Source organism: Bubalus kerabau, chromosome 11, assembly GCF_029407905.1.
Source record: "Bubalus kerabau isolate K-KA32 ecotype Philippines breed swamp buffalo chromosome 11, PCC_UOA_SB_1v2, whole genome shotgun sequence".
In the NCBI taxonomy this organism is placed as follows: domain Eukaryota; kingdom Metazoa; phylum Chordata; class Mammalia; order Artiodactyla; family Bovidae; genus Bubalus; species Bubalus kerabau.
Window position 1 is genome coordinate 75,589,125 of NC_073634.1, and position 25,561 is coordinate 75,614,685.

Below are 25,561 nucleotides of genomic sequence, written 5' to 3' on the forward strand. Positions count from 1 at the left end.
TAGACTCTTTGACAGGCCTCTAAGTCTGGGACTTAGAGATTCAGAGCTTGACTGCTTGCCCCAATATGTGCTCTAGTTATCTTAAGCCTGGCAGAAGACTTCCCTGGTGGTCCAGTGGTTAAGACTCTGTGCTTCCAGTGCAAGGGGTGTGGGTTCTAACCTTGGTTGGGAAACAAAGATCCCACGGGCTGCACAGTGCAGCCAAAAAATAATAAAAAATAAAATAAAATGCAGCTTCTTAAGACTGGCAAAGTGAGAGTTAGGGCAGCACACCAGGAAAGAGCTACAGCCTAGGCCTGGTGATAATAAGGGTACCAAACAGAATGGAAACCTGACAGACGGAAAGCTTGAGAGTGGCAACAGCTAAATGGATGGAATTTCAGCTCATGGAAGTTTTCCCCTAATCTATTCTGTGTCTCTTCTCTTCTGACTCTAAATGCACAAAGAGGGAGCAAGAAGGAGCAGAGCAAACTCTTCCCTGTGACATCATCACAATTTATTGTACAAAAAGATCTGGATCTTGTGAAGATAATATATCAAGATCAATACGTAGCCAAGTACCACAGAAGACAAAATCCTTATGAATCTCATCTGAACCCCCAGCACCCAATTAAGTTTCTTTCAGCACACACACACACACATACACACACATCACAGATTTTTTTCTCTCCAAATAACTAGAAAAATTTAGAGAAAATTCTTTACTTTTGGCTAACAGAAAGGGACCATGCTAAGGGCTGAAAATGTTTTATCAAGTGCTTGGTTAATGCAGTCAGTTTACAGTTCTCTTAAATTTTTAGTTTACAGCCAGCACTAAAAAAGTTTGCTTCCAAGGAGATAGAATAGCCAAAACAACTTTGAAAAAGAAGGACAGGGACTTCCCTGGTGGTCCAATGGCTAAGACTCTGCATTCTCGATGCAGAAGACCTGAGGGTTTGGTTGCTGGTTGGGGAAATAGATCCTACATGCCCCAACTAACAGTTCAACTGCTGCAACTAAAAAGATTCCACATGCCACAGGAAGTTTGAGGAACCTGTGTGCTGCAGTGAAGACTGGACACAGCCAAATAAATAAATATATAAATAAAAATTTTCAGTTCAGTTCAGTTCAGTCGCTCAGTCATGTCCGACTTTAAATATTAGTAATAATAATAATTATAAAGGGCAATAAAGTAATAAAGCAATAATAATAATAAATGGCAAGTTGGAAAACGTACTACTGGCTTTCAAGACTTATAAAACTATAATATGTCATATTGGTACAAAGCTAGATTAATAGTTCGGAAGAATAGAAAAAAAGAGTGCTAAAATAGACCCACACATATATGGTCAACTGATTTTTGACATGGGATGATCTTTTCAACAAATGATGCTGGAAAAATTGGATAGCCATATGTGACAAACTGAATATCATATTTAAAAACTAACTTAAAATGAATCACAGACCTAAATGTAAAAGCTAGTATTATATAACTTCCAAAAGAAAACATAGAAGAAAATCTTAATGACCTTGGATTTTGCAAAAAATTTCTCAATTACAACACAAAAATCAAACTATGAAAGAAAGAATCTATAAACTGACTTCAAAATGAAAAACCTTTGCTCTTCCAATGGCAGTGTTAAGAAAATCAAGAGGAAAGCCTGAGAGAAGGTATTTGGAAAAAATATACCCAACAAACGACTTGTAGCTAGAATGTTTAAACAACTCTGACAACCCAATAAAAAGAAGACAAATATGAGGTGGGAGGTGGGGTGGTGGTGGTTCAAGAGGGAGGGGTCATATGTATACCTATGGCTGATTCATGTTAATGTATGGCAGAAACGATCTGTAAAACAACTATCCTCTAATTAAAGACAAACAAAAAAAGAAGACACAGTGCTCACTTCAGCAACAGTATGGAGATTAGTGTGGTCCCCACACAAGGACGGCACACGGACTTGTGAAGCATTCCATATTTTTTAGTTATAAGGTAAATAAGTACTAGGGTTGTTATGTTGTGCAAATATTTGTGCTCAGTCGCTCAGCGGTGTCCGACTCTTTGCAACCCCATGAAATGTAGCCCTCCATGCTCCTCTGTCCATGGGATTTCCCAGGCAAGAATACTGAAGTGGGTTGCCATTTCCTCCTCCAGGGGATCTTCCTGACCCAGGGATCCAACTCACATCTCTTGCATCTCCTGCATTGGCAGGTGGATTCTTTACCACTGCATCACCTGGGAAGCCCAGCGATGTAATATACAACATGATCAATATAATTAACACTGCTGAATATTATAAGTGAAAGCTGTTAAGAGAGTAAATCCTGAGAATTCTCATCACAAGGAAAAAAAACTTCTTTTTCTTTTATTTTGTATTTATTAACATATGGGATGATGGATATTTACTAAACTTATTGGGGGTAATCATTTCATGCCATATATAAATCAAATCATTATTCTATACATCTTAAACTCATACAGTGCTTATATAAACCAAGTATGTTTCAATAAAACTAGAAAGAAAAAAATATTTGGGCTTCCCTGGTAGCTCAGACAGTAAAGAATCCACCTGCAATGTGGGAGACCTGGGTTCAGCCCCTGAATTGGGAAGATCTCCTGGAGGAGGAAATGGCAACTCAAGTATTCTTCCCTGGAGAATCCCTCATGGACAGAAGAGCCTGGTGGGTTAGTGTCCATGGGGTCATAAAGAGTACGACATGACTGAGCAACTAAGCTCAGAAAGAAAAAAAATATTTACCTATTCTTTACATTTCATTAAAAAAAGACCCAGTGACTCAAAACATAGGGAAAAGACGCAAATGCTTCACCAAAGACAGAGGGTAAACAAGCACGTGTAGAGACATCCAACACTAGGGAAATGCAGTTTAAAACTACAGTGAACTATGACTGATACATCTATTAGAATGGCTAAAACAAGAAAGACTGATTGTAACTAAGCGATGACAAAATGTGGAAGGAGCAGAAAATGTCACAAGCCCTTTGGAAACCAGTTTGGCAATTCTTAAAAAGCTAAATGTATACTGACCGTATATTCTAGGCATCCCACTTCTAGGTAATTACACAAGGAATAGTAAGCATATGTCAACACAAACATATGGATACGGATATTCACAGTAGCTTTACCTGTAATAGCCAAAAACTTAATAATGCTGAGTCAAAGAAGCCAAAGCAAAAAAGAAATACATACTGTAGTATTCCATTTATATATAAATATTAAAAACACAAATGAATCTATAGTGACAAAAAACAGATCAATAGTTAACTTGGAGCAGGAAAGGATTATGAGACACAAACTTTTGGGGGGGCGATGGATATGTTTATTATATTAATAGTGATGGCTTTCGGAGAAGGCAATGGCACCCCACTCCAGTACTCTTGCCTGGAAAATCCCATGGATGGAAGCGCCTGGTGGGCTGCAGTCCATGGGGTCGCTAAGAGTCGGACATGACCGAGTAACTTCACTTTCACTTTTCTCTTTCCTGCATTGGAGAAGGAAATGGCAACTCACTCCAGTGTTCTTGCCTGGAGAATCCCAGGGACGGGGGAGCCTGGTGGGCTGCTGTCTATGGGGTCACACAGAGTCAGACACAGCTGAAGTGACTTAGCAGCAGTGATAGCTTTACAGTATATACATATGTCAAAACATATCAAAGTATACATTTTAAAAATGTGTGGGGACTTCCCTGGTGGTCCAGTGGTTAAGACTTTGAGCTTCCAATGCAGGGGGAATGGGTTCTGTCCCTGGTTGGGGAAATAAGATCCCACATGCCAAAAACACAAATGAGACTTACTATATGTCAGCTATACCTTAATCAAATTGTTGGAGAAAAAAGTGTTAAACACTTAAAAAAAAATTTTTTTTTTAAATTTTTAAAAAGAATTTGTCTATCAGATATTTTTTTAAGTGGGAAAGGAATCAAGGTATATTCTCCATTAGTTCTCTTTTTACAAATTTTATTTATTTATTTATGGCTGTGCTGGGTATTCGTTGCTGGGCGGGCTTTTCTCTAGTTGCAGTGAGCAGGGGCTTTGTATAGTTGCAGTGCGAGGGCTTCTCATTGTGGTGGCTTCTCTTGTTGCGGAGCACGGGCTCTAGGGCACACGGGTTTCAGTAGTTGCGGCACGTGGGCTTGGCAGTTATGGCTTCCAGGCCCTAGAGCACAGGCTCAATAGTTGTGGCCAGTAAGCTTAGTTGCCCTGCGGCACATGGGATCTTCTTGGATAGAGAATCGAATCTGTGTCTCCTTTTTTTTTCTTTAAAGTGGCTTCCTGGGTTATCCAAACATGATCTTCTTCATTCTATACATACTCTTCCCAAGAACAAAGTTCACCAATGTATATCAAGTTTAATTTTATTTTTAAATATTGAGACCACTGTAGAGAGTTTAAATCTAAAGCAGAAAGTTATTTATAGATTAGAGGATGAATTCACTAATCTGCAATGGCACTTCCAACTCTAAAAGTGTGTCCGAGTGAGTTCATATGTGTGTATGTGAGAGTGAGTGTGTGAGTGTGATACTGTGTGAGAGTATGTGAGAGTGTCTAAGTGTGTGAGTGTGTGTACAGTGTGAGATAAACATTGGTAAGTGAGAAAGTTCTTAACTATAGTTGGCCTACAGCTTTATCCTCATATAGTCACTAATTAGGGATCTTATAGCTCCTGATTTTTAATTAACAAGAAATAAAAAAAGGATCTGAAGGAGAGAAAAATGTATTGGTGGTAGGGATAGGGTTAGGGAAAAATGAGGCAGAAACAACCAAGGGGAAAAATGTGGTGTCTACACACATTTCTACCTGCCAATGGACCTTTCTAAGACATGCACCTGACCTTCAACATAGACATATGGCAACTTCAGATTGGAGGCAACCTCAGTGAGGGTTGGGAGAAGAGATATTTCCCACTGAGATTTTTGAACCATTCTATAAGACCATATTCAAATATTTCTTAAAATATTAAAAAATATGCAAGCTTTAAGAAAAAAGGAAGAATAAAAAGACAGCATTCATGTACTATAGCATCACCAAAGTATATGTACAATACATGATATATTTTTCTTGATCTTTTTTTAAACCCCAGAGGATGAGAGTATAAAAGCAGAACCTGTATGAGGTATGAAAGGTTTCCAAGATACATGGGTTTAATCACAATGGATACATTTATCTCTATTCTTGAACCAAAGGCTTTAAAAAGCAACAATCTCTCTGTATAGATCAATTCTTTGCAAACACTCTTATTCTAGGAATTGAGGAGCTGCTTGGTCACCATAGGAGATTTCTTCCCCAACTAGATGTAAAAATGTGTAAGAAACAACAGATCTCCTCTCCCACATTTGTTCTAAGGGTCACCTGGCCTACGTGTTGGCCTGCCGGTTAATGTAGATGTTAGAATGAAAGTCGTCAGCTAATTTTCCTAACAGGAGATACCTGATTGGAAGCAGGACATCTTTAAATAGTGTCTGCTGCCTATTGAGTTTATGACTAGCTGTCTCTGTTTCTAAGAGAAAGGAGAGAGAAAATGATCTGAAGTCATCACCAGTACTATATAGGCTGCATTTGAAATCTGCAACAGAGTCAACCCTGACTATAGAGATGTAAACCAGTTTTTCTTAGGTTCCTAGTTGATGTCTAACAGCTCCTGAGGAGACTGTACAAATGGATTTTCCAGGGGTTGGTCCTCAATCGGCAGAATCTATTTAACAAACAGTCATATAGTGCTTAGTAAGCACCAAGTACTATCTTTTAAATATATATTTTTAGGGACTTCCCTGTTGGTCCAGTGGCTAAGACTTCACACTCCCAATGCAGGGAAACCAAGTTCGAACCCTGGTTGGGGAACTAGATCCCATATGCCATAACTAAGGATTCAGCATGCTGCAACTAAGACCCAGCACAGCCAAATGAATAAATAAAATAAAAATATAAAATAAATTAAAAAATATATATATATTTTATTCTGTTCATTTTTTATTTTTGGTGAGGCAGCTTGTGGGATCTCAGTTCCCCAACCAAGGACTGAATCCAGGCCATGGCAGTGAAAGCACTGAGTCCTAAACACTGGACCACCAGGGAACTATGAAGTACTATTTTAAATTTTTTACCAGTAGTAACACCCATAAAGTATTGTCATAATCTCCACTTTCCAGGAAACAGAGACACAGAGAGATTAACTTGTCCAAATCACACAGCCAGTAAATATGGAGCTGAAATTCAAACTCAGGCTCCGGTGTGTCTATCTGATTCTGTGCTCACGACTGCCACTCTATGCTGACATTCATCTATTTCTTGAACATCTACTCCATGTTTAAAGCTCAATGAGTCTATGGTGAGTCACGAGTTAGATATAAATTGTGGTCTTTGCCCCTCAAAGTTTTCAAGTCAGTTAAGAGACAAACATGACATGGGAAGCAATTAGAAAGCCCCAGAATAACCCATTATTTCAGCTGGGGAGAAAAAAGTGGATTCCTGGAGCTGAATTAGCTGGAGGAAAGATGTGACATGAGCTTGGTAGGTGGTGAAGGTCTTCTGTGCATGGGCGGGAAGGGGTGGCAGCAGGGAGCATGGGATGTCCATAGGGGAGGGGGCTGAGAAAACCCCTTTCCTGGTGAATGGGCACATGTTGGGAATGAGTACTGAATGGAGAGAAAGGTCAGATGGGGAAGCCGTCCAGGGTGAAGATCCAGGATTCCAGACCAGATAGCAGGGAGCCACTGCAAGCTCTCGAGCAGGACATGACACTGTTGGTTAAACCGGGGACACAGGCAGCATGGGCACTACACGGACAGTAGAACAGTCTAACTGCAAAGCCCAAGTGGCTGGATCAACTAACCCAAGAGACCAGAGAGAGCCAAGGCCAGGCCTAGGGCAGAAGCAGGCAGTCACAGCCTGGGGACTGACACTGATCATGCATGTCCTCTGTGCCAGAGACTGGGTGAGGTGTTTTTCATGCATCATCTTGTTTAATCCTCACAACGACTGTTTGCAGATGGTAAAAACAGTCAGCTCTAAGGCATTGGCATCAATGTTACTCCTCTAGGGACAGTGGCGTGTTAATAAAGCCACCATCTCAGAGAGGCAGAAATCTCACTCCACCGTCTGCCTGATGCGTCAGTTCTGTGATGCCTTTATCTGGTCCAGGCAAGTTTGGAGCCATACACTGTCAAGTTAACTATTTGCATGCAGCCCACAGAGAGGTCCTAGGCTGTCTGAAAGGGGTGACTGACTAGATCTGGGGTTTGGGGAGCCCATGATTGATAGTGTAAAAAGGGCCTCAGACTAAGAAACTTATATTCTGGTCCAACTACATCTGGGACTTGGGGCAACTCCTTCACTCTCTCTCCCTACAATAGCAGGGTGGGAGACTTCTAAGATTTCTAAGGTCTCTCCAGTTTTTTAGAGGAATGAAGTGAACTTGGGAACATCAGTTAATAAGCAAGACCTTATGAGTCTGGATCTCAATAAGCAGGAAGTATTACCGCAAAGCTAAAAGACTGGAAAGACATTTTAGCTAGAATTAAACAGAAATGGACAGAATACTGAAGTCAAGAAGAAAGGAAGTGAGCAGCATTTAAAGGTTTAATTCCAAAGGAGCAAGCTTCAATGGCATAATAGTAAAAACAGTCTGCCCAGTGGATAAATGGGCTGCTTGGTAAGAATGTTGGCAGCCTGGACGCCAAAGGGAATTTATTTATGTCCTAGTGTGTCGTATCTCAGGACTCTGACAGGTTTAGTCCTCTGCAGTGGGAGAAGGGGAGAGGGTCAGGACCCTCCAATGCGGGCGGGACGAGAGAGGCCATTCTAGCCTGTGCCACTGAACATCCGCTAGGCTGAGTCCATGCTGGCCAAGCACTCATCCAGTTAGGACTTGGCTCCCCTTGTGGTTTGACTACAAGAATAGATATCCTGCTGCTGCAGGTTTTGAGTTCGTGGGAGGCACTCTCTGTAACCAGATGGCTCTGGCACAGACAAGAGGGAGATTCTGGGTCCTCAAAGAGAAGGGACAGGCCCAGCTGGACTTCCAGTGACAATACTTGACCATGGCCAGCTCCCAGCTCACCGATGCTGCCTCCTGGGGTACAGACAGGAGGACAGAACACAGCACAAGTGACACTTAGCAAGTACAGGGGTTCTAGGCCCCAGGCTAGGGTTTGGGAGCCTAATCATAGGACCCTATAATGTAACTAGAAGGAGAGAAACAAATAAATAATACTGGGAAGGGTGAGGCGAGGCAGGCCCAAGCTTTCCATGGTGATTCAGGTATCAGCCTGACACATAAGGTGAGGGTTAGATGGGAAACAGGGCTAATAGCCAGGACAACATGCCATTCAAAACAGCTGAGAAAGTTCCTTAATAATCCACACGCTAGTGTTAGAATCATCAAGAATGCTTCAAAAAACATACTGATGGGGGACAGGCAGACCCAAAGATGTTGATTTCATTAGTCTGGGGTGGAGGATGGGGGGCAGCAGAGGGGAGGGGCCTGGACATATATTTTTTAAAAATTCCCTGAGTAGTTTTACTGTAATTTGCTTCCAAAGGTTGAAAACCATTGGCCTGGACAGTGGTTCTTAATATATCTTTGGAGGAGTGGGAGGCAGAAAAGGCATCCAGGAAGCTTTTTCCCATTGTCCATGGCTGCCCCCTTTATCACCGTCTCAGTGAAGGGGCTGTGCTTGTAGTTGAAAAAGCCTGATTCTGATACTCCCACTGGACCATGGAGAGCCATTGGTGGGGTGGAGCCCAACGGCCTGCATTAACACACTTCTTATGTAATATTAGATTCACACAAAAGAGTAAATATAATGTATAAGTAGGCTAAGCAGAATAATAATAAAAGACCCCCATGACCCAAGTGAAATCCTACACCTTTGTTAACACAATTGGTGTCACTGGCTCTCCTCCCTCCCCTCCTGTCCCGGGTTCCCCAAGGAGATAACCTCCTTCTTCAATGGGGGCATTTTTAACAAGCAGGGGGTCCTGGGCCTCTGAGATGGCGGGGCCTGCAGGTTGGGAGGGTGTGGAGGAGGCGGACAGGAGGATCAAGAGGATCAAGTGACCGGCTGTGAGCAAGGGGGGGCAGAGGCCGGGGAGCCAGGCAGAGCCTGCCACAGCCTCTAACAGAAGCAGAGGCGGGCAAAGCATTTGTTAAAGAAGTGCTAGAGAAATCCCTTTAGACCCAGTACAATGGAGTCCCAGATGCTCGCAGAAAAGCCAGCCTTTCAACTGTTTTGTTTTCCCAGCCCTGGCTGCTGCCACCAAATTGACAAGCATGCAATAGCTCAGGGGGTGCAGAGTTCAAGGCCCTGCAGATCTGTCCAACAAGAACAAAAAGGTGCAACTTGATCTCTCTTTCTCTATAGGCTAATCACACAGGAGAGCTTTTCCTTGGGGTTATTATTCTGTTATAAACCCAGCTGCTTACAGCGAAACAACTGCTACCTCTCTTAGAAGGTACGAAGTAGGTCAGCGACGATCTACCTGGGTGCACAGGCTTGGCTTGAGTGCCACAGGCTGTATGAATAATTAAACCCACACATCCCGGAGATCAGCATTGCCTCTGAGAGCATTTCTTGCCCTAGGAGACTGTCAGGAATTAGAGGTAAGAGGAAGCCAAAAAATCTAGCTGCAGGTGTACCAAAAGGAAGGAGCAATCCAAGAGTGGAGGGGAGTGAGGACCATGGCAGGAAGCCAGTCTTAGGAGGCTGGGATGTCTAAGGAAGGACTCTGGGCAGAGTCTCCTGGAGGGGTCTGGGGAAGATTGGGACAGGGGCTGTGTTTATGAAACAGACACTTAAATACGAGCTGGGGCACGAGAAGAAACATGCAAAAATTCCGACCTTGCTTAGGGGGTGGTTATAACAAAGGCCCAGTTTAGGTGACACAAGCAGTCAGACTGGCTGGGGGTCTACGGGCCTTACATTTCCTATAACTAGCACCTGGCATGGACTGGGGGTGCCTGAACCTGCAGGAACTGGGAGAAGCAGGACCTTTAAATCACACAGGGGCTTTTACATGTTTTTCCAGAGGCAGCTGCTTCCATGGATGAGAAGCTTGGAAAAGATCAAAAGTTACCCACCGCCTTGTGCAAAGATGCACGTGCAAAGGTCTTCGCCGGCCATAAAGAGCTGCAGGCTCTCAGAGGAAAACTCGTCACTCCTGGCTAATGAGGCCCTGGCAGATGACAATGAGGAAAAGAAGACAAAGAAGGCCAGCCTGCCCTCCCAGAGGCTGGTAGGCAGCACAGTGACAGCATGGCATCTGACTCTGGAATAAAGATTTCTCAAGGGGGGGAGGGGGGACAGGACCAGCAAGCTACAGTTTTGGAGCAAGGCAGCACCCTGCACACAATTTTTGGTAGACACTGCAGTATAGACCCTAGCATGGATTGGTGTGGTAATCAGAGTTATAGTGATGATAAGTACTGGGGCCTCTCTTAGAATCCTGCTGGGAGTATCAGTTGTTACAACCAGATTGGAAAGTGATTTGGCAGCACGTTCTAAAGCTAAACATGTGTGTCTTCTACGACCCGGCACTCTCAACCCCCAGGAACATGCCCAGCAGAAATGTACACACGTTTGCTAAATGGCATGTACACAACATTCACAGCCACAGCATTTGTAATAGCCCCAAACTAATGACCTTGTTGATGGTGGAATGGCTGGGTACTACATGGGCTTTTGTACAGTGGAACACTAGTAAGCAATGAAAGTGGAGTAAGTATGATGTGCAACAACATGGGTGAATTTCACAAAAATAATACTGAGCAAAGGAAGCCAGCACAAGGGGACAGATGGCCTGAGTTCATTTACATAAAGCACAGTCAAAAGCAACCTATGGTGAATATACAGAAAACCACTGACATCTGCACTTTAAATAGGTGAATTGTGCGGCTTGTGTATCTCAATTAAGCCGTTATTTACAAGACAAAAAGACTATGGTATTAGAAGTCAGGATAGTGGTTCTCCTTGGTGAGGAGTAGTCACTGGGGAGGGGACACAAGGGGGAATTCTGGGTGCTGGCAATGTTTGGTTTCTTGATTTGGGTGCTGGTCACAAGGGTGTGTTCAGTTGTGACAATTCTTTGTACTTAGAATCTGTGCACTTCTCTATATGTCTGCTATACTTCAATAAAAATAACCAGAGGGCTTTCTGGTGGTCCAGTGGTTAAGAACCTGCCTGCCAATGCAGGGGATATGAGTTCGATCCCTGGTCCAGGAGGATTCCACACGCTGCAGGGCAACTAAGCCCATGCGCCACAACTACTGAGCCCATGCGCCGTAACTGCTGAAGGCTGTACACCTGGAGCCCGTGCTCCACCGCAAGAGAAGCCACCGCAATGAGAAGCCTGGGCACCACACTAGAGAGTAGCCCCCACTCGCTGAAACAGAGAGCCTGCACACAGCAACAAAGACTCAGTGCAGGAAAAAAAAAACTTAAAAAAAATTTAAAAATTAACCACAAACAAAGCAGGCCTGGCCTGGCAGGGCTCAAGTGCATCGACATGGTGAGCTGAAAGTGCTCACTCACTTCAGAAAGGCCCTGTCTGCCACCTGGGTCCCCTTAAGAGGACCCTGCTAGTTTGTATGAGGATGGGGCTCCCCATTTCATGACTGAGGCATCACCTGCATGGCCCCAGAGTTATTCTCAGAGGAGAAACTAGGGAGGGTTCACAAAACACTTCTCTTCCCTGGGTTTGGCTCCAGTGGGCAGCTGTGGCCTGGGATATCATCCTCGCCTCAGCACAGGCTGGGCTATGGCCACTGTGACTCCTCACAGCTCAGCCTTCAGGGGTCTGATCTGCTGCTCCAGGACTGGGAACGAGGCATATCCTCAGGGAGATCTTCAGGGCCACTTGCCTGAGGCAGGCTAGCCTGTAATGTTGCAACTCCAAGGCCACTCCAAGGCCTGCCCCAACCTGGCTCTTCAGGGTGGGTTTGGGGAGCACCAGCAGGAGGAGCACTGAAGCCCCCAGGAATATGGATCCCAGAGAGAGCACCGAGCATAGGAGAGGGGCTCCCTGAGGACCCCAGAGAGAACAAAGGTGAGATTTTAGGGTACAGGGCCATGGGGATTTGCAGCAGTGGGCCAAAGTAGGACATAAGACTGTAGCCACTGGGTCAGTGGCCAGTGGACTCCTTTTATCCAGGGAACATTAGAGGCTAAGTCCTTTATAGATCAGATTGTACAAAGGGCTGCTGCTGAGGCGAGGGACTTCTCGCCCTTGAGATTCTGATTCAATTCTGCATTTGAAAAAAATCTTCATAGATGAATCTGATGCACAGTTGGATGTAGAGACCCACATGGATAAATATCAATCACTTATTCATTCAACAAACATTTACTGGTCAGCTACTCTAATTGTAGGTCAGGGTCAGGCTCTAGAAACAGAAGAATACGGTCAGGCCTTGCCCTTAAGGAGCCCATAGTCTGAGCTTCAGAAAGAAGCCTGCATGTGACAGATAATTACAATGCAGAGATGACAGCAATGACAGGATTTTGGAGCACAGACAAATGGTGAAAAAAACCTATTTGTGATGCTTTTGAGAAAATGTAATTTCGTCCTGATTCATTTGTTTCACAGGTCTGAATTTTTGTATTTTGCATGGAAGCAGCTCAAGCCCAGCTCAGTAATTCTTAAATATTGTCCATGATAATTCACTCTGGAAAGAGGGCCCACCACCAGTGGTTTTCAAGCTGTTTTTAAAAAATAACAAGCTAGGAAAGTAATCGAAGATAGCTAACTATGTCTGTTTCATAATTTCTACCATTAAAATCATCTAGAAGAAGCATATCTATTTTTCACAACTTGGGGGAAATTAATTTAGCTTATCATACATAAAGGAGTCCATTAGACCAACCCCCTCCACCCCCCTCACCATGCACAATGACAAACACCAGCTAATCCTCCTCTTCTTCTAGATTGGCACTACGTGACATAAGAACATAAAAATAAGATCAGTTCCTGGCCTCGGTACCTCACTTAAGTGATGTGATTGGCAAAATGGGCCTAAATGCCTCCTTTTTCCATAATCATGGAAATCTATGACATTTAGCCCAAAATTTCCTGTTTTAGTTGCACAGTGGCCCTTTTCAAGGCCAAATTTCTTCTTTGAGCAATACAGTGGGAGCACCCTGTTCATCAGGGTCCAGCCTAGAGCAGGCCGAGAAACAGAGGAAGTCACTGAGGAAGCACCTTCAGCACCCAGAAGCATTATTACCTTGGTCCCATGGTAGAAGTCGTCCACGCACGTGGCATTCATGAAAGTCTGGTGGAAGTGGGTGCTGGTGTCGATGCCTCCAGGGATCACCAGCTTCCCCGTGGCATCAATCACTTTGGCCCCTCCAGGGATCATGAGTTCACGGCCCACTTGCTGGATGATGCCATTCTCAATGTAGACATCAGCCTCATGGGTGCAGTCATCGTTCACAACCTTGCCTCCCTTGATGAGAATCCGCACGCTGGCTGAATTGGCAAGCATGTTCCTGTGAAAGGTGAGAGGGGGGCATTGGTCAAAGTCAAAGTCCCTTTTCATGGTCACCAAGGTCCCACCCCTTCCTGTGAGAGCCCAAAATAAATGGGCAGAGTTGAGGGAGCAGGGATGGGGAAGCAGTTTCTCCATAGCCTGAGGACACAGGTCCTACAGCCAGCTGGGGTCACAGGCCTCCTGCTAACCTCACAGCAGGACTACTTGGGAATCATGACACTGCAGCAATTAAGGTGAAGCTAGAACCCAGAGAAACATTGGTTTTCAGCTTCTCAAGATGTTGTGGGGATTGTAAAGAATTTTCATATCTCTTGTCTCATTTTGGGCTTCCCTGGTGGCTCAGACTGTAAAGAATCCACCTGCAATGTGGGAGACCTGGGTTCTCATTTTATTACTACAACAGTCCAAGAAGTGGCATTTCACAGATGAGAAAACTGAAATTGCTATTAAGGAATTTATGGCTACTAACTAGCCAAGTCAAACCCAGAGGTCTTACATGAGGAATGTCCCCACTAAACCATATATGGTCCTGGAGATATTGGAGGCTCCTGGGGCGTGTCTCAGAGGGCCAAATTCTCCAAGTCTCACAGCTGTTTGATTCATGCCATTCTTCAGATGGATTCTGCTGCAGTTCACCCTCCTGTGTTTGCGTCAAGAAGTCCACTACCACACTGAAGCTCCCTAGCTGACTGCATATTGATAAACTCATCCAAGGAGCTTTTGAAAGCATCCATGCTCAAGCTCCACCACTGAAGACTCAGCTTTATTTGGTTCAGGCTGTGCCCCCAGAATCCGTTTTTCAAAAGCCACAAACCTCTACCATATACTTAAAGAATTAACACCAATCCCTTCCAGAAAATAGAGAAGGAAACCTTCCCAAGTCATTTTATGAAGTCAGTATTACCCTGATACCAAAGATAGACAAAGACAGTACCAAAAAAAAAACCAAAAAACCTCTAAAGTGATACCCCTCATGAATGTAGATACAAAAATTTCTAACATACCTCAGCAAACAGAATTTAGCAATATGTAAAAGAATTCAAAAATCCTACCCATGTAATGGGATTACCTCCAGGGATACAAAGCTTGCTCAATTTTTGAAAATCAATCAGTGTAATCCACCATATTAACAGGCTAAAGAAGAAAAATCACACAATCATATCAGTTGATACAGAAAAAGCACTTGACAAAATACAACACCCATTCATGATGAAGACTTTCAGGAAAGTAGGAATAGACATTAACTTCCTCAAGTTGATAAAGAACATCAACAAAAAACCTGTAGCTAAAATCAGAATTAATGACAAAAGACTGAACATTTTCCCTGCTAAACTGGGAATAAGCCAAGGATGTCTACTCTTACCACTATTATTCAATAGAGAAAGTCCTAGCTAGCAATATGACAAAAGAAAATGAGATGAAAGACACAGCAATTGAAAAATTAAAAAGTTGTTCTTATTTGCAGGTGATATGATAGGGGCTATGCAGAAAATCCCAAAGAATCTACAAAAAAATCTACTAGAACAAATAAGTGAATTCAGCAAGGTCACAAGGTATAAGATCAACATAGAAATAGCTATTGTTTTTCTATATACTAGCAATGAACACATAGATGCTCAAGAAAATTGAAATACTTAGGCACAAATCTAAGAATGCATATAGGATTTGTATGCTGAAAAGTACAAAATGCTGGTGAAAGAAATCAAAGATCCAAATAAGTGGAGAGACATTCTATGTTCATGGATCGGAAGACTTAACATAGAAAAGATGTCAGTTCTCCCCTAACTGATACACATGTTTAATGCAGGTTGATTTCGGCAACTCTCTTGACCATTCGGTATCTGAATAGAAATTATTTTCATTTAGATTTAGAAAATATAAATCTGACCAAGAAGAGGGAGATATACCTCCCTCCCACAATGACACTGCAATGTCATTGTGGGCTCAAAGAAAGCCGACATTTTTACTCAGTAAACTTATTCTTAAGGATCCAATCAATTGTCCCCTCTTCTAAGAAGCTTTCCCTGACTCCCTCAGTACCTTCACTGACTTCATGGCACTGGAATCTGTCTCCACCTCTGCACTAAGTCCTCAAAGTCAAAGGCATAGCAGTGAGCACTGTATCTGCCCAATCCTCACCCCCAGCATCCAGTACAGGAAATTCAAACTGCGGGAAAAAAAAAGAAAAGAATGAATGGCCGCCTCTATTGATACTTGTGCACCCAACAATCAAATGGTTTAAAGCAGTAGGCCAATTCCACGTTTGTTGTCTGGGACATTTGGCAACTCTGTATATAGAATAATGCTCAACTTTGATCCCTCTTCCAATGCAGCACATCACTGTGAACAGAGCAAAGAAAGCGACACACTATCTCTCATCCTCATCATTTTATTTTGCCTGCCACCAGCCAAGGTACAGGAAGCCTGCGTCCCAGGATGAAAAGGTCTTACAATCTGCTGAAGGAATAACTCTTGCAAGGGAATAAGTCAGCTAGTTGGAGAGCTTAGCCTGCTCTCCTGAACTCACTTGGCTAGGCAGTTGTTTTTTGTTTTGTTTTGTTTTTTTTTGTCAAATTGACCAGGCTGGAGTGCATGGAATCTCCACACCAAGAAAGTTTACAGTCTGAATTCAGCTTAGACTGTCAGGTCCTCCTGCTGTTAGGAGAGGCTGGTCCACTGGGGTCTGCTGCTGGGAGATGCTGGGAAATAAGACAGGTGGCTGGGAGTAAGCCTCCTTTCCTTACATTGTCTCCCACGAACATCTGGCCCCTGCCAGGCATCCTTCTGACCTTTGGGGAGAAGGGATCCCTCCCCTAGTGTGGAAGGAACTGGGTAGAGAGAGTGGGGAGGAATCGGGGAGGCCAGAGGGGCCAGAGGGGAGACCGGGACTGTCACAAGCCTGTCGTCTGAAGCTGGAATAAAGCTGACATACGTCAGGAGAACTTTTGTCCTAAAATCTGGAATTTTAATACATAATAATCAGGAAATGAATTTGGTTCTTAGGTGATGGACAAAACCTTTCTGGCCAAAGGAAGCCCAGAAACCCTTCAGAGATGCAATCTCTTTCTTCCAAGGCCAAAAGTGACCCCAAAAGGAGAGATGCAAGTTCTCAGCAAGAAATAATGGTGATAAGACACACACAATCTTCTGTGCAAATATATAATCCTCACCTTTAAAAAGAACTTTAAGTAAGTTATGAAATTTAAGAAATTTATGCTGGGAAATTGCTGCCCAGTCATTATGTCAGCATGGTAAATGAGAATATTGATTTGCTTATTAATCCACAGCACATACTCATGGCACACACCTGGAGGGTGGAGACCCTGGAAGAGTGATGTGATAATGATTTACCGGGGTTTCTTGTCTGAGCCGTGATGCTGGAATCATCGTAAGCCAAGGGCGTCTTCTTCAATAGTAACAGTAGTAACAAGGCTCTTAGTAAGCTAACACCCTGTGCCTGGAATTTAATTCACACAGCAGCCCCAAGAAGTAAGAACAAGGCGGGAGGTATTAGCCCTATTTTAAGAGAAGGAAATAGACGTTTTGAAATAACAGGTAACCCATCAGAGGTCATATAACTCCAGGGTCTGGGACTTACAGGGAAGGTTATCAGAGTTACTCTGGGTAGAAGAGTTCCAGATGATTTTTACGTTCTTGACAGTTTTTTATATTTTTCAAATTTTATACATTAAACTTGTATTACCTTTTAAAATCTAAAAAGTTCTGTTAAGAAGGTTTTTTTAAGCTACAAAGAAGCCAGAAAGAATCCAACTTGACCCTTCACTAATGTCCAGTGGGCTCAGTCCCTCCCTCTGCCATCCTCTATGTGAGGAAATGAAAAAAAGACCTGCTCCTGATAGCTGTACCTGAATCCTTCTCTAGAACACTTGGGCTGCCACCATGACTCACCTTATCGTTTTCCACTTCTTTGTTGGAAATCCCTGAAGGCTAACCAGGCTCTGAAGAGGCTGGGTTCCTGCAAATCTGGGGAGTCCTGCAGCCTCTCTGGTTGGGGGATCCCATTCACAGAAGCCTGCTTTAGTCCTGGAACTCTGGACTGGACTGGACTCCTAGGACTACCTTAGAGGAAACTCATTCTCAGAATTTAGAGGATTCTAATAATGATCTTAACAATTAGCAAACATCTACTATATACTGGACCCTTCCCAATGCCCACCATATACATTATCTTATTTGCTTCTTACAATGCCCTGAGATAGATACTATTATTGCCCCGTTTTACCATAAAGAAACTGATGCTTAGAAAAGTTAAAGGAGCTTCTTCAAAGTCACACAGCTAGGTTATAACAGAGTAGGGTTTGAAAGCCAGTCAATCATTTTAGAGCAGTTATGAACTGAATGCTTGTGTCCTCCCAAAATTCACGTGCTGAAGTTCTAACTTCCAGAGTGGCTATATTAGAAGATGAGGCCTTTAAGGAAGTTTTTAAGGATAAATGAAGCCATAAGGGTGGAGCCCTGATCAAATAGGATTAGTGTCCTCATAAGATGAAACATCAGAGAGCTCTCCCTCTCTCCCCTACCCACTCTTACCCCCATAAACTGTGCTTATGCCCAGAAGAGAGGTCATGTGAGGACACAGCTAGAAGGCAGCCAGCTACCAGCCAGAAAGAGTCCTCACCAGAAACCAAGCCTGTAAATAATGGCTTCAGTGTAAATACTGGCCTGACTGATGGGTCTGATTGGCACAGAACTGTCAGCTCCCTCCAAGCCTCTGGCAGACTTACAGCTTCAGATTGGGGGGTGTAGTCATCACAACTACCTGAAAATCTTCAGTGTTTTGGGGGTTACCAAGGCCTTGGAACACTCCAGTCCTAGACTGGTGTGTTTGGATAATAATATAGCACGGTTGCTTAAAGTTCCCTGCCCAAGGTGTTTTGGGGAGAATATCTTTTTAAAATGAATATTTGTGTGCATGAAAATATTCTATAACTTCATTCCTCCCCAGTGTCAAGCACTGGAGACAACTCTGAAAGGACACAGGCCTTGTTCTCAAGAAACCCAGTCTTAGGACCTCCCTGGTGGTCCGGTGGCAAACACTTCATGCTCTTGAGTTCTGTCCCTGGTCAGGGAACTAGATCCCACATGCTACAACTAAAACCCAGCACAGCCAAATAAGTAAATAGTAAGTATTTAAAAAAAAAAAAAAAAGAAAGAAACTCAGTCTAGTGAGTGAGAGAGACACATATAATTGCATTACCAAGTGCTAAAGTGTCAAGGGGACATTTCTTGCCTAAAGACCTTAAATCTAACTTGATTTAGACTAGGTATCTCTCACCAGGTACCAGATGCCAGAGCTGTGACTGGGTGAGACCAGCAGGTTGGTGATGGGAGGAATGTCTTTTGTTACACCAGTGTCCTCCCACACATTTCCACATTTCCAAATGGTCTGCATCACCAAGATGTCTCATTCCTCCTGATCCCCCCTTGTTGTTGACTTGTGTGATGGTTGACATTCATTATGCTTCTCACCTCCTCCAGTAACCTCATTAGCACCTCATTCCTAGAGTTTTCCCTGCTAGTCTTTGCTAAAAGAAAGACATACTGGCATCTTTTCCCACAGTGTCCCTGCTGTCTGTGTGTGTACTACGTGTATATGTACATAACAAAGTGAGGATGTGTGTGAATGGGGAGATACCTCGGACCTCCTAGGAGAGTCCCCCTAAAGAGAAAGGATTTGAACACAGTTGTTGAAACTCATGCTTTTAAACAGTGCAAATACTAAAGGCCATGATGGTTTTCCCTCTTCTCTAGTAGGGCAGCATATTCAGAGAACATCCTTATCAATGGTCATGGTCAAAAAGGTCAGGATTGGTTTTACTCATTTATGATGCTTTGAGTCACTGATTTTATTCCAAAACCTGACTCTTTGCAACCCTATGGACTGTAGCCTGCCAGGCTCCTCTATCCATGGGATTCTCCAGGTAAGAATACTGGAGTGAGTTGCCATACCCTCCTCCAGGGGATCTTCCTGACCCAGGGATTGAACCCTCTTATGTCTTGTGCATTGGCAGGTGGGTTCTTTACCACTAGCACCAACCTGGGAAGCCCCATAACTGTATATATAGAACCAGTCTGGCCCACTGGCTTATTACACGCTATGGACTGAATGTTTAGGCTCACCTCTCCCACATTCATATGTTGAAGCCTTAATCCCAACGTAATGGTATTTGGAGCTGGGGTCTTTGGGAGCTACTTAGGTCATGACGATCTTGTAGTTTCCTAATAAGAAGACACACAAGAGATCTCTCTTTCTGCCATATGAAGACACAGACAGAAGACTGTCCACAAGCAAGAAACTCTCTCACCAGGAACTGAACTGGCTGGCACATTGATCTATCTTGGACTTCTCGGCCTTCAGAGCTATGAGGAAGGAGTTTCCGTTGCTCAAGGCACCCAGTCTCTGGTATTCTTATTATAGCAGCTCAAGCTGACTAAGATACCACATTAGATAGCAATAAACATTATAGTCAAATCATCATTAAGTAACAACTGGGCCTTAAAATACACCTCCTTTAAAGATTTCTGGTTATATCCTACACTCCCATGGGTTTAACCAAAAACTGATCATCCAGCTCTTCTGTCTATTCAAACAAAAACATTCAAATCACATCTTTGTCCTCCCAGGAAGAAATGGGGAAAAACACCAGATAGTTAAATACTATTAGAACAAATAATTCATGGGTATGAAATTCTAGAGCTGCACAGATTCATCAAGTGGACCCTGACTTTCTCTCCAGTGCTGGACTTTACCAACAGGGACCTTGAATCGAAGGGAACCAGTCCAGGACTAAAGGGGTGGTGTTTTGCTACAAATATCAGAGATCTTAAGAATCTTACAGTATATTCAGGGAAGCAATGATGCCTTCCTCAGAAAGACGGTGGATATCTCCAACATGCAAAGATTTATCCAAGTGTACACAGCTCATATCTCCCCAGTTTCCTGGTCCTTATGTTCTTGAACCAGTAGTGGGTCAGAGTTAAGGTGATGTGCTGGCTGGGGAAAGAGGGACTTCCGGGTGGGGAGGGAAAACGCTATGAGCTGGGAGCCAAGTCTTTCTTAAGAAAGCTTCTTCGTGTTTAAAATAGTAACAATTATTGCTATCTGCTCTCCCACAACCGTCTTGCGGGATGACAGTAAATTTCCTGCACTGCCCACCTTCCTGCCATTTTTACTGTCATTGAGCAGCTCCAGCAAAGAAATGCATGGTTGGGTGAGGGGGTGCGAGGGCACTTTGCCGAGTGGACAGTCAAGGTTACAGCAGCTCTGCTTCTCATTCATGAAATGCACACACCCTACACTCCTAGAAGGTGCACAGTGTAAGTCCTGCCAAGGAAATGCCAACCCCAACGCTGCGTTTGAAATTGCCTGCTTCTGTCAACACCTTCCACAGTTCCCCGAGCCTGCAGGGAGGTGTGAGACGAGGAGAGCGGCAGTCTGTCCAGCACAGCTGCCTCCTGCCAGCCGCTCAGCCGGCGGAAGCTGAGCGGCTCAAGCTCTCAGCACAAACATCTGAGCCAAAAGACACTGCAAAGGGACACTTCTTACAGGAAGACCTTGAAACTAACCCAACAGGTATTGGTTTAAGATGTATATTCCCTCTTAACAGGCATTGGTTGAAGACTCACATTTCCCCTTTGGGTAGAATCCACAGGAAACCACGTGATCTTTAGAGACAATTGGTCACTGTGATAGCCCGTAATATACAAGAGCTACACAACTGCCCTGTGACATGAAGGTCCTGTGCATTTAAGCCGACCCTAAGAACAACCTGGGGTGGAAGCTGGAAGGGCGGTGAAGCCACTCAGGTCATGGGGGACATGCTGAACAGCAATGGCTGGTCCCTTGCTCCAAGCTGATAACATTTGTTATAGGATCAAAAGGTAATATAAGTTAGGGGTTTGGGAAAGAAAAGAAAACCATGCAGCTATTTTTCTTCTTCTCATCAGCACATGGGGAAGAGAAACAGAGTAATGAGAGAGCCATCCCTGGAGGGGTGTTTGTGCTCAGTGCATCCTGGGATGATTCCGAAAGGGGATTCTCTTGGTGTTGAAAAATGAGAACAAATTAATGGTTCAACACAGCCTGAAAACCAAAAAGGGAAGTTTGAGGTGAGTGGGAAACAGCTAAGTGTTTACATTAATAAATTTGATTTTTAAAAAAAGTAAATTGCTTTCTACATAGTAAAGCACCAAACAATTCTTAACTAATATTAAAGTGCAGTGTAATTTTATAACTAATTCTTAACTGGCTTTATAAACTCTTGAGTAGATTTTAAACAATTTTATAACCTATGTGTAAGGTATTAATATAAATAATAATGACACAAACACCAGTGAACTCAGCATCATCATTACCATTCATCCTGCTACCTCCTTCATCCCAGCTCACATCCCCCTCCTCAGAGGTAACTACTCCTCTAGTCGATTTGTATGAACTAATGACTAATAACAATTAAGTGACAAGTAACAAAAAAAGGACAAGATCACAGATGTTCCCACCCCATGACTACCTCTCCCCATATCCCGCAGTCATGCTTCACCTACTTCTGACTGCTTCCTTTACCACCTAGTTCTCTGCTTGACGCAGAAATCGGAGAACCTCCACTATGCTAATAACAAAGGAGTGAGGCATTTTAGGGCTTCCCAGGTGGCTCAGTGGGTAAAGAATCTGTCTGTAATGCAGGAGATTCAGGAGAAGTGGGTCCAATTCCTGGGTCAGGAAGAATCCCAGAGGGTATGGCAACCCACTTGAGTATTCCTGCCTAGAAAATTTCATGGACAGAGGAGCCTGCCAGGCTCCAGTCCACGGGGTCACAAAGAGTTGGACATGACTGAAGTGACTGAGCATGCACACATGTGGCATTTTAACATCATCTAAAGGTCCACTGGACCATTCCACTGGTTGTCGCAAGGCAGCATCAATCAGTTCAAAACCAACTGCACTGTCCCCATCACCCATCCAGAAATCTGGGACTTCTCCTGGATTCCTCTCCAACCTAGGCCAGTATCAGAAGGGCTGGTGTGTACCTCGGAGCTTTGTGAGAAATATTTTGCGGGATTCTGGAAGTAGAAGCCAACCATGGGGAGAAGAACTGGGAAAGGTAAAAGGGCAGGTCCTCCATCTCTCATCTGGGGCTCATCAAAGACTAGTGGGGACCTGGAGGCTGGGTCCTCCAGGCCTGGACAGGAAGAAGAGCTAGTGAGGCTGAGGGGTAGCCAGGGAGGGCAGAGGCTAGAGTGGTTGTGGCCGATGATACTCCCCTCCCTTCAGCTGAGACACAGTGGATCCTGCATCCAATAGCAACACACTCTTTCTGCATCTAACTGGCCAGGCAGGAAGTTGCTAACACCCCAGGGGCTCTATAACCCAAGGGCTGAGCAGGATCTAGGTTCTGGGTGGCAGGTGCCAGCTGGCCCAGGATGTTTGTAACTGGGGACCATGAAGCATCTACATCTGGAATACTGCCACCACCTTGGCCACCATGTGGTAGAGAAGGTAGCACGGGACAGGTAGGACAGGACAGGGCAAGACTACAGGTGAGAGCCCAGCACCAGGGCAGCCTCTTCAGTAAGCAGTCTGTCAAGTGATGGATGTGAATGTGGTGACCGAGGAAGGGCTTGCTCCTGAGAAAGTGTGAATTACGAGCTTAGACCAGGAAGGTGCCATGAGTGGAGCCCAAGGGTGAGCCTGGCTTCTGGGAAGGCATATATGAATCCAACAGGGGTGAGTCCTTAACAAGCTAAGATCAAGTAAGTGCTTTTAATCCCATAGGTTCATCAGCCTAGCCTGGCCCTGCGGGGTGGGCTTACTGATCAAGCACCATGAGGGCAAAAGTGAAATTCCAAAGGATTAGCCATGAGAGGGTGGTAAGAAATGGAGCTGCAGGCCACTTGTTCAACGAGATTAGCTCCGAGAATTGAGCAGTTGTTAGAAGGCAAAGCCGAGTGCGCATGTGAGTGTGTGTATTGCTGATCCAGGATGGGCTTCTCTGTGTGCCTGCTGTGGGCATCCTGGCCTGGCATGACCAGTCTGCATTTGGGCAACAACCCAGCTCCTTTTAGGCACCCACTGACTCACTGAGGTCAGGCGGCTCATGTGAGATCCTGGGAGGCTGAACACCAGCAAACACCAGTAAGTATATGTAAAATCTCCCTTCCGTGAGCCCAGCTGCTCCAGGGCCCTGGAAGAAGGGCAGGGGAAGGGGCGCACACACTGGAGACATGACTTCCTGCCTCCTGATGGAGGCTTTAGCCAGAGAACACCTGGTTCTTCACGATCAGCAGAGTCACCACCGCCACTGCCACCCTCCGGCTCTGGTCGCCCCTCTCCAGCAGATTCCTCAGCCCTGCTGTGCTGTCCATGCTCTCTCCAGCTGTCTCCAGTCCCCAGGAATAATTCCATCAGCTCCCGTGGAAGGACAGCAGCTGCAGCTTAAGGGTGTCCAGTGGCCCACAGAGTGGCTGCTGCCTAGAACGCCAGCCAAATGGCAGAGAGGGCCAGGTCCGTGGCCAGAAGAAGGGGGCAGTGCGTTTCTCACTGAGACCAAGATTCTCAGATGGCGGATGGGAAAGACAAACAGAGCAAAGGAATGAGTTTTCCCAACTGTAAAAGCATCACAGACCTGGGCTACCCGATAAAGTCTGGATTTTGCAAAGAAATAGAGCAAGAAAATAAAAATGCTTTTTTCTCTTTTAAATTGAAAATGAGTATGAACTAACCACAGCCACATACAATGTCTTGAAAACAATATAATTGAAGAAAAGAAGGAAAGAAGCAAGACACATAGAGTAAGGTCACTTAATATCCAAAAACAGGCAAAAATGATTTATAGGCATATAGTAGTAGAATCCTTCCCAAGTGGTGCTAGTGATGAAGAATCCACCTGCCAATGCAGGAGATGCAAGAGATGCTGGTTCTATCCCTGGGTGGGGAAGAACTCCTGGAGAAGGGGCTATATGTGGGGACAACCACAAGCTTTCTTGAGAGCTATAAATACTCTAGTCTTTTACTAGGGTGGGAACTAAGACAATTTAAATTATTCTTTAAACTGTCCATGTATTTTCTGTGCTCTTCTGGATGTATCTCACAAAATATTTAAAAATTAAAAAAAAAAACAACTGAACTGCATGCTAGTACACAAAAATGATATATCAAGCGTTATTACAACTGGGCGAAAATATACATACAAAAAATAGACCAGATGAAAATAAACAACAAGGTTTGTTATGGGATTATAGGTGATTTTCCCCTTCTAATTTTTCAAATTTTCTATATAATATCATATTAATTTATAATGAAAAATAAATATGATAATTTAAAACAACATCCTTCTATATTGTTTGAAAAAAAATTGACATAAGGTGAAAAAGTTCCTCTTTTTAGGAAGTCTTGCCATCAACCTTCCACCTTCTGCCACCTAAAGCCTAAAATGACCAGGCTTTAGGACAAACCAATCTCCTCCTTTATTTTGACTCTTAAGTAGATTCAGAAGGACATACACTTATTTTCTCTAATTCCTTTAAAGAGGAGTCAGATATTCCATCTTGAGCTTAAAATGTGCTTCCAGCCCTCTCTCCCAAACGCGATGCTTTTACCAGCCACTGAATTACACCATTAGTGCTTCCGCTCAATCAATGAGCTCGCCTGTCCCATGCCTGCTTCTGCCAGCTGCCTTCAAATGGACCCAACTCATCAGCATCATGAGGCAAATGGATATTTCTACCTCGATCCAGAATTCCTGGAGCCTGGGAAGAAAATCTCATCAGTGTTTGTGAACATGAGTGACTAATGGAACCCAACTTTGCAGAGATGGGCACAGTAGGGTGGGTGAGCCCCCGCAAGCTTACCAACTGCCGGAGACTAGCTCACATGGGTGAAACAGCTGGGCACTTGCAGGAAGCACCGTGCACTAGGAGTGTTGGGCCAAGTGGGCATACTTAGGGGGCTAAAAGAAAGGACTACGGGTGAACATGACCAACTTCCCCTTGACGGGGGCAGTGATCCCCTTGATTGTGTCCTCATTTCAGAGACCTGTTTAAGGGACCAGCAACTGAGAGTGAGT

General features: G+C 44.1%; 1 protein-coding gene across 1 annotated transcript in view; it reads right to left on the minus strand.

Moving 5' to 3' along the window:
• Positions 1-25,561, minus strand: part of DPYSL5 (dihydropyrimidinase like 5) — an 86,933-nt gene that overhangs the window by 35,946 nt on the left and 25,426 nt on the right. Inside the window, exon 2 of the mRNA XM_055540721.1 lies at positions 13,212-13,476. Coding sequence (XP_055396696.1) covers positions 13,212-13,472 — 261 coding nt within the window. The 5' untranslated portion in view covers positions 13,473-13,476. The remainder of the gene's footprint in view (positions 1-13,211; positions 13,477-25,561) is intronic.